Raw genomic sequence first — 18334 nt, forward strand, 5'->3', positions numbered from 1 at the left:
AATTATCCCAGTGATCAACTATCCACAAATGAGATTTTCAAGGAATTCTATGACAATGTTCCAGAAGAATCAAACGTTGATGACCTCATATCGAGCGACATTGATCCCCACTATTTAATCACTTTCAGTGACTTCTCTGTTCAATGTGACAATGTTTTAAATAAAGTCAAATTAATTTTAACTTGGGAATATGAGGACCCAACATTATTTCGTGGGGGAGGATGAAACCAGAAAATTTCAAAGTCCGGATATCAACTCCGGATCTTCAAAAAAAAGGAAGGTGTTGTGGGTGCAGAGGAATAGACCAATAATTATCATGTTAAGTCCAATGGTGTCCTTGGACTTTAAATGGACATTTCCTATTGGTCGATATCTGTTCACTTGTCGAATATTGTACAAAATGTTGTTTTCTATTTTATGGTACGATGTGGTGTGCTTGATTGGTATATAAACAAAGTATGTTTGGAATATAATGATTCATATCTCCGAGGCTGTGGCTTGTGTTCTGGACTCAACTGACTGGGCTAGACAGGGAAGCGCAGACCAATCGAGACTCTAGGCCGTCCGTACGTGTTTACGTGTCATTGGATCGGTCGATAAATACGCTGTTCTCTAATTTTCCAGTCAAGGACATAACAATTAGCGCAGGGTAAAAATCGACAGCAACCTAAAGTCATAACAGTATACATCAATCAGTCAGTAACAACGTAGAACCTCGTACGTACGTACATCAGTTCGAGTTCCCATACCACATTAGCACAGAGATACAGTTGTCGATTCAAATCCCATAGTGGTAGATGTAGTAAGAGGAGTATAAGCAGTAATCGGAAACATTCGGATTTGAAGATATTACTCAAGGAGTATAATTCAGTGGAATAAATTCGGAAAGAGAAAAAAAGGGACACAAAGAATTCAGAAGATTTAATGCTTGAAAGTCCAACACTTAAACTATTCACATAAAACTATACCTAATGCATAAATAACATCAATTAATGCGGTAATTATAAATAAACAATTGTCATAAGTATAGAAATTACAGAATGACTATAATAAACAGAATCTTTTCATTCACTAATTATCTCAATTAAGGACAATGAAATATTTATATGTACACACACATACATTCAAGTAATGTGATAAAATTTCCAGATCATATTGACGTTAATTATAAATGATATTTGTTTGTTCGTTTACTGTAGAATGAGATGGAATAAATAAAATGTCAAGGATCAAATGTAAAAATAACTAACAATATCAATAAAACCAAATAAATAATTAATTATCCAATTGGATACTTCCGCTTTATTATTGTTTTATTATTATTATTATAATCGCTACGATTTTAATTAAATAAATACCCGTGTCATGTACTAAGTAGATGAAGACAATCAGTATAGCAGCAGCACTAAGCCTCAACATACACAAGGGAAGAATCAAGATCCTTAAACACAACATTGAGAACACCAACTCAATCACACTTAATGGAGCATCATCGATAAACATGGAGGATCTGATGGTAGATATGAAGTCACGGATTGGCAAAGCAAGGGCCGCATCCTTACATTTATTAATAATATATTCTGAAAATAATAATTACAGAATTCACACCAGTTGAAGGACATATGGAACTCAAAACAACTGTCAAACAATATCAAAGTCAGAATCTTCAATACGAAAGTCAAGATAGTTCGACTGTACGGAGATGAAATGTGGAGAACCACTACAACCATCATTAAAAAATTACAAGTACTTATAAACAGTTATCTACGCAAAATATTCAATGTCCTTTGGTCGCATAACATTAGCAACAGCCTACTACTGTGGAAGAGAACAAACCAGCTTCTAACTGAAGAGGAAATCAGAAAGAGGTGTTTGGAGTGGATAGGCACACATTGAGGAAATCATCAAACTGCATCACGGAGCAAGCGCTAACTTGGAATACTGAAGGGAAGATGGAAAGAGGAAGACCAATGAATATACTGAGTGATGAATTGGAAGCAAACACCTAACGAATGAATACCAACTGGAAACAAGTATAAAGGATTGTCCAGGACATAGTTGAATGGAGAATGTTGGTGGGTAGCCTATGTTCCTCCACGGGGGCTAACAGGTGTAAGTAAGTGTATTTTCAACTTTTAATTTGTTTGAGAATCCAATAGTTATGGATTTTCAGGAATCTAAGGACTGACAATGAAGTAATTGTTTAAACTATTTGGAGTACTAAACAAGGCTTCAAATAAAAATGTATCATATATGAACATCAACAATCAGTGGGATAACAAGGATGAACGATATGAAGTTGGCACTAGGTAGCCTTTTCGTTTTAGTTTGAGGCTTCTCATCAGTACGTATACATGATCACGTCAGAGGTCTAATCTAGGTTTCGTAGTGATAGCACTTTCGCTAGACCACCCATATTGCAGTTTAATGAATAATGAATAAGGTAATCTTTCAATAATAATAAAGAAAATTCCTTTTAAAATGCATGTTACCCAAATAGACAATACAAATCAGTTTAATTTAATGAAAAACGTACTTGTAAAAATGCCGACCGATTACAATCGGAACCACCGATAATTGTAAATCCAAAACCACGTGGACTTTTCACTAAAACTGTATTAATCAGTGGACCTCGTAATTGTTTTAAATCGGAACAAAATGTCACAGGAGTTATACGTCCATTATCATTAATGGATGATGAGCCTAATTCATTCTGACTATCATCATGATTATTATTGGCGTTAACATCATTATTTACATTTTTGATGATATTATGATTATTATTGTTAGTTTTATGATGAATTGTATCAAATTGTGATAAATACTTCATGCGTACTTTTTCACCTAATTGAAAATCTTCAACTGTTGGCGGTTCATATTGTGTATGTTTATTAATATGATCAATGTAAAATGTACCATATTTTATATCTTGCACAATTTCCCAACCATATGGTAATACATGTTCACCAATTTGATCTAATTTATCCACTGAATAAGCTGTTTGATCACAGAACTAATAGAAACAATTTTTTTAGAAAAAAAAACCCACAAAACAACTGTAAGCATAATTAACTATATTGGAAAAATAAAAATTGTATACACAGTGAATCAGATATTATACATACGAATGTAACTGATTTACCAAGTGTTTGTCGGGGTTAATGCACTGTTTTGATATATTGTACTTATGTGAAGGTGGAGTAGTGGTGATTTAATGATTAAAGTAGTAGGTCACAGAATCAAAATCTACTTACCGTACTTTACATAAAAATGTATGATACTCACACGGTTATGTTGTGCACCGATGAGTAAGTGTATACTCCTAACTTAAATGGATGGTGGTACATGTGTTACTTAAATCTAACTAACGCTTACCTCAATGAGCAATCTTGGCTAGCATTGAAGTATATTGAAAGAAAGCTACAAAGCAGCCATACAAAGTGTTACTAGTCCATGAAGGCATTAGCTACTGGCCTGATCTGTATTAGTGGGTGTAGACTACCTGGTTAAGGTTCCTACGATAATAATGATCAATGGTTAAATGCTGGGTGATTTGGGTCAGAATCGATTGCAGAAACACATGTATTCACTCTGAATTTTACGCAAGATTTTCAGTTTCATTGATTATCAAATACTATTTACTTCATGAATACACTCTTTCATTTCCAATCATGTCTTCTATTTGGTCTTTGTCAACATCACAGAAACTACTGTTAACTCAAATTTCGAATTCAATTGTTGATTTTTTAAGATTTCGAACAATGATTCATTGGGATATATTTAACACTTTATTGACCTATGAATACATTAGCTTACAGTCTACTCAACTCTTTCTTTTAAATGGCTTAGTTAAAACATTTTTGTTGGCATTGCTCTCTCTTTGTATAAACAAATGTGTGTTTTATCGACATGTTAAACAGGTCAAATTAAAATAGACAATGTATGATGATAGCTTCAATTTAGAGGTTTAATCTGTCTGCCTAATAACAATGATAAACTCATTACTACTTACTATCTCCACCCAATGGATTTTTCTATAAAATATGTAAACTTAAAATTAATCAATATTTCAGCTACTTAACGCAAATACCTATCGTCCTTCCTCTAATTCTTTTATAACTTGTATCTCTCTTATTAAGTCTATATGAATGTAGAGGGGATGGCAAAATGTTTAAAAAGAAAGAAACCAGTACAGGGAATAATGAGGACCAAGGAAAAAACAATCTGAAAGTGAAGTTGACTAGAAGAGGAAAATAGACTTCATTTAAACAAAGATCCATATGATGAAAAAGCATATGCACAAAATACGATGTACAAAGTATGAAATATTGATTTAAAATCACCTCACAAGAAAAAGATGTAAGAAGTCGAATTATAATTGAAAATTGTTTATACAATACTATCGGTGCATACATACAATATCGCTAGAGACTCCAGTTATTTATGAGAAACATCTTGCTGTAGTATTGTTGGCCATACGCATCTGCACTCGTACATTAAATTCGATGTTTTTAGTTTCACTATTAGTCAACCGACTTGAGTGAGATAGTAGAACCTCAGGGAACAGCCAATGTAGTTAGGTTGTGGTGTGTGCTACTGATGTCGATAAATATAAGCAGTATGTATCATCAATCGAGAGTGAAATGCCTGAAGGCAGAAGGTTAAGAAGATCGAAGAAAAGAGAACGAGAACAACGAATGATTGGAGTGGAATCAAGAGAACAATGAAGTCTGAGAGGATTGATTGACATTTTGCAAATGAAGTATTCACTTTATGAATAAAATAATATATTTGTAATATCCCGATGAGTAGAAAAATTAGATTTTTTAGCATTTCGTGACTTAGTGTAAGCCACTTCGTCAGAGAATAAATAACCAAATCAAAATTAATCCAAGTTTAAATAATACAAAAGAACGAGGCAAGTATACTAATTAATTAACTTTGACTTGGTTATTTATTCTCTGAAGAAGTGGCTTACTCTGAGTCAGGAAAAATCAGATGTATATATAGTGGGTTGTATATCCATACAAATGTATACAAATTGCGTTAATAACTGAAAATAATTAAACCTATTAGCTTGTATGTAGCTGAAGAGAAGACAACAAAATAAAATGAATTCATTGTATTCTGCATATATTGTCGTTATTGTTATGTTTAAATGTCTAAAGCAGACGAAATGTGCGGAAAAGTATGAGTATTTGCATATAGTCTTAAGTGTGCGATTATTATTGTTCTTCCATTGATATTTAAAATAGTTAACTGCTCATCGAAGAAAAAAACAGTATTTGTTATACAATACCGTGTAAACTCTACTGTTAATTTTACATAGAAGTTTATAAGTAATCCATTAACCAATACTAAAAACCACCAAACAGTTCCTGAAAATTAATTATGCTGTTTAAAGGTTAGACTAGTTCTTCAAAATTAACCAGTAAGTCACAAACAATGTAAGGAGTTGACAAAAATGTCAGTCAGTCATAATCAATGTAAGGCCTGATACGGATATGAATCGTTTCAAGAGCCCTTACTATATGAATACGGACGAGGAAATTTACACAATAAATACTGAAACAGAATAATAGTAGTATGAATGAAAGTGAAACAGATTAAACATCAGAAAAGGGATGAATCCAAGGAATATAAAGTACGAGATGATACAGAAGCTCAGTGTTTATGGTAGGATAAAGAATAAGCTTATCTGAGCCATTGTGATGTATATTAAACTATGGATTGTATAGACCCCAACTAGTTGGTCTAAATTTACCAATATGACTCAATTCAGCAGTTAATGACTTTGTAAACTGATATCATGTCTTGGTTTGGGCATCCAAAATTTTATTTCTAACCTACTCAGAACATTATTCATCGTGTATTTATTTGTGGTTGAAGTTCACTATGTATCATAATGCACCTGGAAGCCTTTATCGACAATTATCGAAATGTCACATTATTTTGATAACTTCTTTTTGAAGCTATACACTATCTCCTTCGTTTTATACACATACTAGTAACAGCAGTCAATTAAAATATTTAACATAATGTTAACAGTATAATTCCTTATCAATTCATTGTCAGAAATATTACATCTAGGTAAAAGAATAAAAAATATTTAGAAAATGAAACAGATTTTACGATTCTGTATCTGTGTCTATTTATTCATCAGTTAACATATACCAAGTTAATTACACAAAAATTTATTACTGAACGCCAATAAGAATATATATATACGTACAAATGTACAGAGATTACAATTAACTGTTTCTTTTCCAGGTCTTGAAATTAATTTCACTTAGCCAGACGAAAAAATTACCAACATAACATTTCTACGTTGTAATTTATGATAGTTTGATCGGTAACAGAAGAAAGTTTTATGTGCACATGCGTGTTATGTAACAGGAAGGTGAATAATTATGTATATGAATAAAGTTAAGGATCAGAGATTATAACAGTCAGTCAATTTATGGGGTTTGATTATGTGTTAAGGGGTATGAAAGACCGTTATCACTTACCGGTTGCCTAAACTGTGAAAAGATGCTTCTTGTTGGAGCGCCTGAAAAGGAAACTGAGAGAGAAATAAACTTGACGACCTCAGAACTCAAGGAATAACTACATGAGTTTGGATACACATAGACTTTCCTAGAGTAGATCTCGATGTGCTGACTTTGTACTTTGAAGGCCTCACTGTGAATGACGGAAATCCGTAAGACAAGGTAAAGTACTTTTTCAGGGTCTATCTTTTCTAACCCTCTCCTTCTGTTATGGGAAAGAGTACGGCTGCAGATACTGGCTATCTAAGGGAAACACTTTCCTGTTATCACGCTCCTGAACAGTTGGCAGCACGACTCCACTCTCGGATTTCAAGTTTCTGCTTTTATTCTTTCTGTTCCCTAACTGACCTGATTGGGATGTTAAGACGTAAAGATATTAAATCTTCGAGACAATATAGCTTGATTAAGTCGTCAGGGTGTGCTTCACCTCATTATGTTGATACAGTATGAAAAATTGGACCAATACACATTTGTACCAGGACCTACGACTAACAACATTCCAATCATTGACATAAATCTATAACACATAATACAGTCTATCTAAGGGCATTACATTTTTCCCAAATTGTAACTTAACAGACAATACTAATGCTAATGTCTTCTCACAAGTTATACTCGACAACATCACTGTTAAAGTTTGTGTTCTTTTTGTATTCGTAATTGTACACCGACTGTATATATATATATATATATGTACATATACCCAGATACAAACAAATAAGCAGACACAGAGAAAGTAATACAGTCTAGTTAGAAGAAAAAACTGTAATAATGATAATAACATATAATAATAATAATAATAATAATAATAATAATAATAATAATAATAGTGTATATGTACGAATATGTTAACATAGTTAAATGGTAAATATCTAGACAAGGAAGTCACTTAAATCAACAAAAAAACAGAAGGAAAAAAAATCTGATACCGATACTGATGATAAAAATGTCAGACAAATCGATTTGCATAAGCGAGAAAGGGAAAAAAGCAGAAGTAAAAAAAGGAAAAAAAATAAGGGCTCTGAAAGATATAGAAAATTGTAGTAATTAATTAAACTTTTAAAGTGTAGAATTAGTTAGTTATAAACAACATAACTATTGATAAATAAAAAAAGAAGGAAGCCAAATGAAGACAAGAAATGAAACAGTAGTAGAGAAGCCAACTAAGCCGATGATGTAGTAGCTATGTAAAACGAATAACGAGTGAAAATATATGAAAGATATATATATATTCTTGCACGCCATCGAACCATAATAAATGTAAGTGAATAGTAGACAAGTCATGATTTATTAATCAGAGGATTTGTATAAAATTCTCGTACAAGTGAGTGGAGAGATTATTGGATGTGTGTGTGTGTGTGTGTCTGTGATTTTTTATCAATTTGCAGTAGCTAAGTGACCAACTATAAATTTGTGTGCTTGATTTTAGACCACACCTATCTGGGTAAAGATTAATTAAATATTACTATCCTAAAATTCAAACCGAAGTATATGGGATGGGTTGTGTACTTACACTAGTTACAATTGAAGGTTTTGATTTTTGTTTGTTTGAAATATAACGACAGTAACAAAATATAGCTACATGTACTCGGTTTTAAACGATATTTTTTGTGCAACGGTTAATAATGCCAACCCTTTATTTAAACTGAAGTAGATAATAGGCAAGAGTTGAAAGCTGAAAGTTAACATTTACAATGTGAGCGAGCGCCAAATAAGTTGATAACAATCGAAAAGATATTCAAAAATGTACGTAAGTTTTAATTGCATAAAATGTTCCAATATTCACAGTAAAATAAAACGAAAACAAAGTAAAGGGAAACAAATTAAAGACAAAAGATTAGTTTGTCATTTCTTAACACTGTAACTAGTTGCAGTCAAACTACAGCTGTACATGATAGTGTAACAACGAGCGAAAGTGTGTAATCATTGTTGATTGTATAACCTTTGATTATTCATTCATTTGTTAACTGACAAATTATCCACATTAAACGTAATTTTAGTCGGGTATTTCATATGTATATAACAACTGTGCTACTTTCATCCCAGTGACTTCTCTACTGAGTGTTGGTGACACTGCGACGGTGTATAAAAAGTGAAGAGGTGGTCAGTTTATGGCATGGAATTGTGGTACGAAAGAGGAGCATAAGACTGGTATCTATTGGTCTGTCTACTCAAACTTTCTAGTTGAGGTTATGTAGATGGTACAGAATAGTGGCGATTCTGATGTAGCCTTTTTACACTGGTCATAAAAGTGAAACTCTGTTAACAGAGAGAAATACTTCTTGGTTGTATTTCTAAAGGAACTATTTCACCCATTACATCTTATTTACGTTCAGTTTTACCTCCAATCTTATTTCTTTAACCCCTTTTGTTTCTTTACAACGTTATCTTTTTATTTTGCATAAGGAAGATAGTTTTTGGTGGCCAGCTGTACCAGTATGTGTGTTAAGTAAAGAAAAACCATTATATTCATCAAATTTAAACGATTCCCAAACGTGATCATCATAGCGAAATCTTGACTCGCTGTCATATGAGCAAACATTTACACACACACACAAACCAAGTTTGGTATTTATTCGTCTACATTTGGGCAGTAACCGGTTGCTAAATCCTTCCAGCCTCCTCCCCAAATCATATTCATTCTTAGCTTTTACTTATTTCAACTAGATATGGACTTCTAAGCTACTTTTTTGATCGTCTTTCTGTTAAGAAAGTACTTTAGCATTGATCACTTAACTTTACATCTAAATCTGTCAATCTTTATTCACATTTCATAGAATCTTAGATTGATTTTCAATAAAGTAAAGTACGTTTATGACTTTTTAACCAACAATAAGATACCACGTCTTGTGTGACATATCATTGTAAGTAACAAACATAATGCACAGAAATATTGAGAAAAAAGTAACTATATAACCTAAAAAAGATATTTCTTAACTGGAGCTACCTGTTTTTCAGGACCTCTCCGAGATATTGATTGTTAATGTTTTGTGGATGGGCAATTTTGGCCTTCAACACAAATACTGTACACCGCATAAGTCATGTCCCCTAAAATCCTGTTAATATTGTAGGCTAAAGTAAGACTTCAACTACAATGTGGTGGAAACGCTTACTGTTTAAATAAACATTTAATCATAGATAACATGAGACACAGAACCACTATGTAACCAGAAGTAATATAATAAGTAGTTTTCCTATTTAAGAAAACTTATAAAATGAAAGTTATTGATACATGAAATCTTTATGAGGCATGAAAAACCAGAAAGGACTGATTATCTGCTAATATACACTGTCTATCTAGTGAGATAGATTGTCAGGACGCCAAGAGACGGTTAGGTCTAAACACAGAACAATCTTGCGTTAATTGCCTCTTTAGTAGATATGATGGGAGATACACTAACTCGGACTGATATAAATATGTACCAGGTCTAAACAATATTTATATAACTCATTTACCAAGTACAGGTCTATATATACTCGGTTATAAGCAACACACTATTTGTGTGAGATTTAATGGTCAAAATAAATGGGTCTACAAATTATAGACTGAAACAACAGTGCTTCAACTATCGAAGTACTAGTGTTGATGACTAACGGTGAATTAAATTGAAATAATTATCAGAAAAGAAAAAAACTACAAAATAATGTCTACTAAAAAACAATTACACATCATAATACATATATACTTACACTTTCAATGAGTGAACAACCATTGGTCATCGACGTATTGACATGGTTAGACATAGTAGTGGTATTCATATTAGTAGTATTAGTATTGGTAGTAGTTGTAATAGTAATAGTACTGGCAGCAACTGACATTGTTGTTGATGCTGTGGACAACGCGGTTGTTTTATGGTCATCCACTAGATGTATTTCACTGGGTGACCATAGACTAGCTTCATCATTCGAAAATTTTGGACGTGGTAGGTACAATTTACCATTCAATTCATTTAATCCATTTAACTGTGTATTGTTATTGTTGTTATCGATTGTTTTTGTCAGATAATTTTCAGTTGTGCATAAAGTTAACAGATTAGTCGATGCTTTACCATGATTAATATTAATATTATTAGTATTACAGACAATATTAGAATTTTTTGTAATTGATGAATTGCGAATTGGTGGAGGCGGTGGTGGAGAACATGTTGGTAATTGTTGTAATGGATCATTTAATTTTACACCAATACTAGAGTTATTATTACTGCTACTACTACTACTAGTAGTAGTAATGTTACTGCCATTAGTCCCCGAAGCAGTAGTGGTAGCATGCATTGCAAATGTATTAAATGAGCTTAGTGGTGCCAATGGCGGTGGGATCCTACATGCATCATCACTGATTTGTGAAATGTCTGTAGAGGATAATTGGAATTGTTCTAAAAATACAGGATCCAAAGCGGTAGAATTAGGGTCTGGTCGAGGTGTACCATAATGATTACCTAGGAAAACGAAAAAAAGGAGGAACTAAACATTTTAAAGACAACTTATATATAAAAGAATAAATAACCTTCGAGATGTGTATGTGCATATATAATGTGACCTTTTAGCATATAGCATCCAAAATGATTAATAACACACGACCTTCAGATCGGAAATTTCCGAACTTCATAGACTAACCTATGAGTTATAAAGTATATTATTCCCTAGAGAATAAATATGTAAGTTTAACTGTCAGTAGGTATTTCGATCCTAGGATCCTAATTTATCCCGTTGATAAAACAAAAATATTTCAATGTCTCATTTATTTAATGCCTTTTTGTTTTACTAATACGAAACCTAACAAGTAGGATCTACACACATTTGTTCCAGATCCTAATTCGGTTAAAACTGTCTGACCAGAATCAACATTAATGTAGTTAGGGATGTTTTTGACACGGTGAATCAGTCGATTACACTGCAAAAGTATTTAGATTGAAGTGTCTAATACAGAGGTTACACATAGCCCAACCAAGAGCAGGAATGATAATAGATGTAGGACTGATTTTAACAAAAAATTAACGATTATTAGGTCAAGTCACGAAATCAAGAAAATAGGTTACCGAATGTTACCCTAATTCAAGTGGAGCAGTAATAACTTTCTGTATAGTAATACGCACGTAATCAGTAATAAATTTGAAATGGGTAGCAAAGATACATACACATTTACTAATTATTTCCCTGTAAATCTTCAAAATATCTCTTTTATTTATTTGTTTTCCATTTGTTTATATTACTGTCCCTAGTTTACGGGTGTAATCCCTTATAGTTGTGCAGTAATGTATATTAATACACAGGGTTATTTGCTATTATCCTTATCTCTCTCTTTTATTGACATACAATCACTGACTGAAAACCAGTAAGTGCAAATTCATGTTTTTTTTCCTGGATAACAGAGACAAGTGTAGTGAGGTAGTACAGTGGTCGAAATACTGAGCTTTCAACCATTTGAACACAGGTTCGAATCCCTACCCATCTACTTTAGACTGTGGTGCCTGGATAGTATCGTAAAACGTGTTGCTCAAAACCGATTACGATTTTAGTTCGAGGGTTACATTAATTTTTTTTACATTTTAAATAGAATACAAGACAATATAAATATGTTTAGGGATGGAATTGGTTGACATTACGGAAAAAACCTATATGTGTAACTATTTGTATTCAATCAAACAAGCATTCATTTTCTGTATTTTTTTGTTCAAAAGTTTAATTAAGAAATAGTTCAAAATCAGAAAGACATTGTATCGTCTTCATCATAAAATTGGTACTACAAATAACGAATGATAAAACGTCAGTATACCATAGATACATACTTTATAGTTAACTGAAGGAAAAGCCGATTAATCAGGACTTGATTACAGAGATTTCTGATTACATCTTATAGTCTGAATTTATGTATATTCTATGGAAAAGAATTATAGTGTAAAAAGCACAAAGTAAAAGTTATGGATTGTAGTTAGATGCCGGCTCAATGGTTTACAGGTTAGAACCAAATTTCCTGGGTTTAATCCCCGTATGCAGAGTTGTGGATGCGCATTGCTGAGTCCCATACTGGGACGAAACAGCAGTTCAGTGTTACTAGGTTTTCAATGATTGTCTAACTTAGATCGGTTTATGATTTCAATGAATTAAAGAGTTTAAATTTATTACATATGTATGACTAAATATTTTATCAAACAAACTACAATACGGGGTTTTTGAGACTTTCACAACATAGATACTATTCAGAACTGGTCATATTGGACTATTGAGAGAGATAAAAAAAACAGTATCATTGTCTTGTACATTATCATATATGTCATCATTATAGACATACATATCTAAGCTACTAATAATCATCACCCACCATATTGTTTCTATCACGATACTGGCTGAATAAGTGAGCAACTCATTGCATACTTGTGCATGTGTATAATACATGTGTCAATAAATCTTTATGCAAATAAATTTAATCATGTATGAATCAGCTCATTACATATTCACTCTTGCAACCAATCAGAAATCATGGAAATTTATTCAAATCAAGGTCAAAGTTAACTAATCTGTGTAAAACAAAACCTACTGAAGCTAGAAACTATTGTGCAAAAGCTACTACCATCAAAAGACAACAGAGTTAGTAACCACACTATCGTAATAAACAATACAAAAATGCGACAAGATATTATGAGTCATAAAGGTTACTACTATTAACACTGGTGCCATTCATCATAGGAAGAAGCAATAAGTTAATTGACAGCTTAGAGTATGCTTGCCCTTATCAATATACACATGGATAGGACTTTTTTTAGCTAGTAAACTGAAATAGAACAAAAAATTGAAAAAACAATTCATGAGATTTTTTTAAGAATGAAACTGGGGGATGTATGTAGTATGTAAAATAAGATGAACTAACAGAAAATGTGATTTTAAATAACACCATTAGAGCAAATTGAAGACTTTATATGCTTATCCCCTGCAATACTTACTTACGCCTGTTATTCCTCGTGAAGGAGCATAGGCTACCCACCAACATTCTCCATCCAACTATGTCCTGAACAATCCTTTATACTTGTTTCCAGTTGTCATTCATTCTTTAGATGTCTGCTTCCTATTCCTCACTCAGTGTATTCATTGGTCTTCCTCTTTCCATTTTCCCTTCAGTATTCCAAGTTAGCGCTTGCTCCGTGATGCAGTTTGATGATTTCCTCAATGTGTGTCCTATCCACTCCAAACACCTCTTTCTGATTTCCTCTTCAGTTAGAAGCTGGTTTGTTCTCTTCCACAGTAGTAGGCTGTTGCTAATGTTATGCGACCAAAGGACATTGAATATTTTGCGTAGATAACTGTTTATAAGTACTTGTAATTTTTTAATGATGGTTGTAGTGGTTCTCCACATTTCATCTCCGTACAGTCGAACTATCTTGACTTTCGTATTGAAGATTCTGACTTTGATATTGTTTGACAGTTGTTTTGAGTTACATATGTCCTTCAACTGGTGTGAATTCTGTAATTATTATTTTCAGAATATATTACTATTAAGTGTAAGAATGTGGCCCTTGCTTTGCCAATCCGTGACTTAATATCTACATCAGGTCCTCCATGTTCATCGATGATGCTCCATTAAGTGTGATTGGGTTGGTGTTATATATGAGGATCTTGGTTTTTCCCTTGTGTATGTTGAGGCCTACTGATGTAGAGGCTGCTGCTACACTGTTTGTTTTGACCTGCATTTGTCGGTGTGTATGGGATAGAAGGGCCATGTCATATGAGAAGTCCAAATCGTCTAGTCGCATCCAACCTTTTCATTTCATTCAGTGCTACTCCTCAGATGTCGAGGTTTTCATAATCCAGTCAACCACCAGAAGAAAGAGAAAAGGGGAAAGTAGGTAGCCTTGTCTGACTCCAGTCCTCACTTGGAATGAGTCTGTCAGCTGTCCTCCGAGCACTACTTTACAGTGTAGTCGGTCGTATTGTGGTGTGAACTACTTATATCCACACAAGGAGTGTATAACCGTGGTCAGGCATAAAATGTATCTCAGTAGAAGGTCGATGAGGAAAGAACGGGAACGGAACGCAATTGGTATGAAAATGCATGAACCATGAAATCTGAGACAATGGATTGATGTTTGCAACAGGAACAGTCGAGTTTGATATAATGGATTGATATTTTGCAAATTAACGATTTACTATATGGTTCTCAGATTTTAGTGAGATTCTCTGTAATTTTGTGCTAAAATACATCCGATTGTCCTCCACTCGTGTTCTGTTCACTACAGTATGAATTCCGGATGATGTTGACGCTTTTCTCAGGTACTCCATACTGTCGAACAAATTTCCATAATGTTCTCTTATCCATACTGTCAAATGTTTTCTAATAACCAAGGAAGTTGATGTATAGTGACGACTTCCATTCAATTGATTTTTCAACGATGATCCGTAGTGTCGCGATTCGATCTGTGCACGAAAGATCCTTACGGAATTCAGCCTGTTGATCTAGAAGTTGGGAGTCTGTTGAATCTTTCATCCGGTTCAGCAACACTCTGTTGAAAACCTTTCCTGGTACTGACAGTAGTGTGATACCTCACTTTTGCTCAGATCTCCTTTCTTTGGTATCTTCATGAGGTATCCTTCTTTCCAGTCCGTCGGCACTTGTTTTTCCTCCCAAATCTTCCCGAATAGAATGTTGAGCATGTCTACAGTTACTTCTATGTCTGACTGTAGTGCTTCAGCTGGTATATTGTGAGGTCTTATTGCTTTCCCACTCTTGATTTGTCTGGTGGTCATTCTGATTTTTTCGGTCGTTGGTAGAGTGACATATATAGGAAGATGTGTATTGCATCGATATCTGGTGGATTCAATGGTACCGGTCTATTTAAGAGTTCCTCGAAGTGTTCCATCCGCCCCTCTATCCTTGAATTTCAGTGATTAGCTCTTCTTTTTTGTCCTTGACCGGTCTCTCGGGTTTGCTATATTTCCCTCTCAGTTTTTTCGTCGTGTAATATAGTTGTTCATCCCCTATCATAACTTATCAATTATATTATTAGTTATAAATGTTTTGTGTTTAGTGAAAATGCTAAATATTGTGACTATCGAATTCCTATTTGGTGTAGTTCATGAGCAACATTTTTGTTGGGGTAACAGGAAGATTATGTTGCCAACTTTGCACATATCCCATTATTCAATAGTAATAATAATAATAATAATAATAATAATAATAATAATAATAATCTGTTTGCCAAGTACATGTTTATATATGCATAAACATGTTTATATAATAGACCCTGAACCAAACTTTTTATAAGTGGAAGCTGGCAATGTCACTGGACAGCTCAAACTGATCAGTCTAGCTTTCTAAATGTAGTAAATACTCTATTCACTTTACGCTTAAAATGAAGCAGACAATATTACGCTGAAATCTGACATACATCCAATGAGAAACATATCTTGCGATAAACCATTATGTACGAAAATACAATGTCCATAATTATATCTTAGCATAATATTATAAACAAACACAATACACAAAATTAGAAAACTACCGAATAAAATACGGATGAAAACAGTGAGAGTATAATACCTTTATACATTCCACTTTCTAATAATTGTCCACTACGTTCAAGTGCAAGAAATTGAGGTACATTCATAAAACGATAATGAACTCCATCTACTTCTTCTGCTCTGGGTAATCTAGTTGTACCTAATAATAAGAGAATATACGAAAATATTTAAATAAGATTCATAATTAACTGTCAATCACCAACCGTATAAAAGAACAAAGAACTTTGAAGGTGAATTGAGGAAGCGGTTTAGGTTGCAGCAATTTTCAGAACTGGAATCCAAAATAAACGAAATGTGTACGATAGTATAAAAAAAACAGGAGTGATAGGATAAAAAATTTCCCACTATCAAAAAGTTTTTTTTAATGTTTACTTACAAGGTACTACACGTTGGTAAACATTCTCTCGAATTTTTTCTTGAAGGGCATACTCTGATGAGTCCATTGCAAATGAAATGGCCAAAAAGCTTGACAACATTGTACTACTTGTGACTAATGCATGAGGTGGACTAAGATGCAATCGAACATGTGAATGAGATTGTAGACAAGCATTACATAATGTAATAGCATCACGTTTCGTATAACCTGAGAGTTCATAACCATCAACAGCTAAGATTATATCACCCGGTTCCATTGATTTCGAATTATTGATATTAGTATTATCATTATTATTAGAAATGGTAGTAGAGCGATGATAAATAATACGAGATGGATCGAATTGAGCGCCGACTACACAAAACATACCAGCATCTGAACCTCCATCGATTGGAATAACTGGTATATCACCACTATTATTATTATTATTATTATCGATTTTCGCAGATATAACTATTTCATAGCATTGTTCTAACCATCGATATTGTTTTGAATTTTGTTCAGAATTGGCTTTTTGAAGAGACGAGACGAAATTCGCACCATAATGTTTTGTTAATCCACTTTTCATTTCTTTCATTTCCTTTAAACAAAAGCAAAAAATGAGAAGAGCTTTAAATGAATGGAAAACTTCACAAAATAACCAAACAATCAGTCAATATATGTAAGTAGAATATTGTGGAGAAGATTTGTAGCTCACGTGGGTGATTTTGGTGGAGTTTTGTTCTCTGAGTTGGACAGTTTGGTTGTGGAGCTTTCATCGTTCTTCTACCTGAAGTTTGTGCTGATGATGTCGTTTAGAAGAACGATGAAAGGGCCTTCACAAGGTTTATGTACTTCTGAGGTACGCCTTTCAATGACAGACACTGCCACAGAACCTCGCGGTCTACCGAGTCAAATGCTGCTTTTAAGTCAAGAAAGACCACCATTGTCGGACGCCGGTTAGTATACCTATGGTCTAGAACCTGACGAATGGTGGATATGTGGTCGATGAAGCCACGACCAGGTCTGAAGCCAGTTTGATTCTCTCATGTTTCCAGTTCACGATTCTTAGTTAGGTGTCTGATAATTATTGAGACTAGTATTTTGGATTTTATGTTAGTCAAACTGATCCCTCTATGGTTTTCACAGGATGATTTTAACCCTCTCTTATATATTGGGACAATAAGTGATTGTGACCAGTCAGTCAGATGAGATTACATCCAACTCCCAGATCTTAGCTAAAATATTAGTCAACCTAATCGTTAAAATTGGACCACCATCCTTGAAGACCTCTGGAGCCAATCCATCTGGACCAGCTGCCCTTCCTCGTTTCAGATTAACTATAGTTTTTTAAACTTCAGATAGAGTCGGTGGGCCTACTTCAGTGTTTCATTCACACTGTCTGGGAATAGTGGATAGTTGTAGAGTAGCTGAATGCCAGCTGAACTGTTCTCTAAAATGTTCCGCCCATCGTTCTAAACGTCTGGACTGAGAGCAGATAAAGGTGTTGTCTTTTTCCGAAATAGTCTGACTTACACTTGACTTATTAATTCCAGTTTCCTTTATTAGTCTGTAGAGCTGTCTTGTGTTCTCTATAGCCGCTGCCTTTTCCATCTCTTTTGCTTTCGTTGCCCACCACTGCTCACGGTCACTCCTTAGACTTTTGATTAACCTAGATCTGATTTGTTTTCGCTCGTTATCGTGTTCGAAGACAGATGGGATGAATTTACGAGAATCTATCAGTGGTACAGCCTTAGTAGAAATCCACTGGTTTTTCGTGACTCTTTGGTTTAAATCACTAGCAGATTTCGCTGTTTAGACAGCTGTTTGTATATCTTTCCAAGCAAAATCTGGGTCAGCTTCGTTTTCAGAGCTACCTAAATGTGACCGCAGTTGTTCCTGGAATCTACTTTCGGTTTTCTCG

General features: G+C 33.8%; 1 protein-coding gene across 1 annotated transcript in view; it reads right to left on the reverse strand.

Annotated features, from left to right (window-relative positions):
• MAGI2 (Membrane-associated guanylate kinase, WW and PDZ domain-containing protein 2) overlaps window positions 1-17152 on the reverse strand; it is a 42325-nt gene extending 25173 nt beyond the window's left edge. The window contains exons 1-3 of the mRNA XM_051213919.1: window positions 16078-17152; window positions 10239-10921; window positions 2537-3013 (exon numbers count right to left, since the gene is read on the reverse strand). Of these exons, the coding sequence (XP_051069938.1) occupies window positions 2537-3013; window positions 10239-10921; window positions 16078-16144 (1227 nt within the window). The 5' untranslated portion in view covers window positions 16145-17152. The remainder of the gene's footprint in view (window positions 1-2536; window positions 3014-10238; window positions 10922-16077) is intronic.
• Between the last annotated feature and the right edge of the window lie 1182 nt (window positions 17153-18334).

This window comes from Schistosoma haematobium, chromosome 3, assembly GCF_000699445.3.
Source record: "Schistosoma haematobium chromosome 3, whole genome shotgun sequence".
Lineage (NCBI taxonomy): Eukaryota > Metazoa > Platyhelminthes > Trematoda > Strigeidida > Schistosomatidae > Schistosoma > Schistosoma haematobium.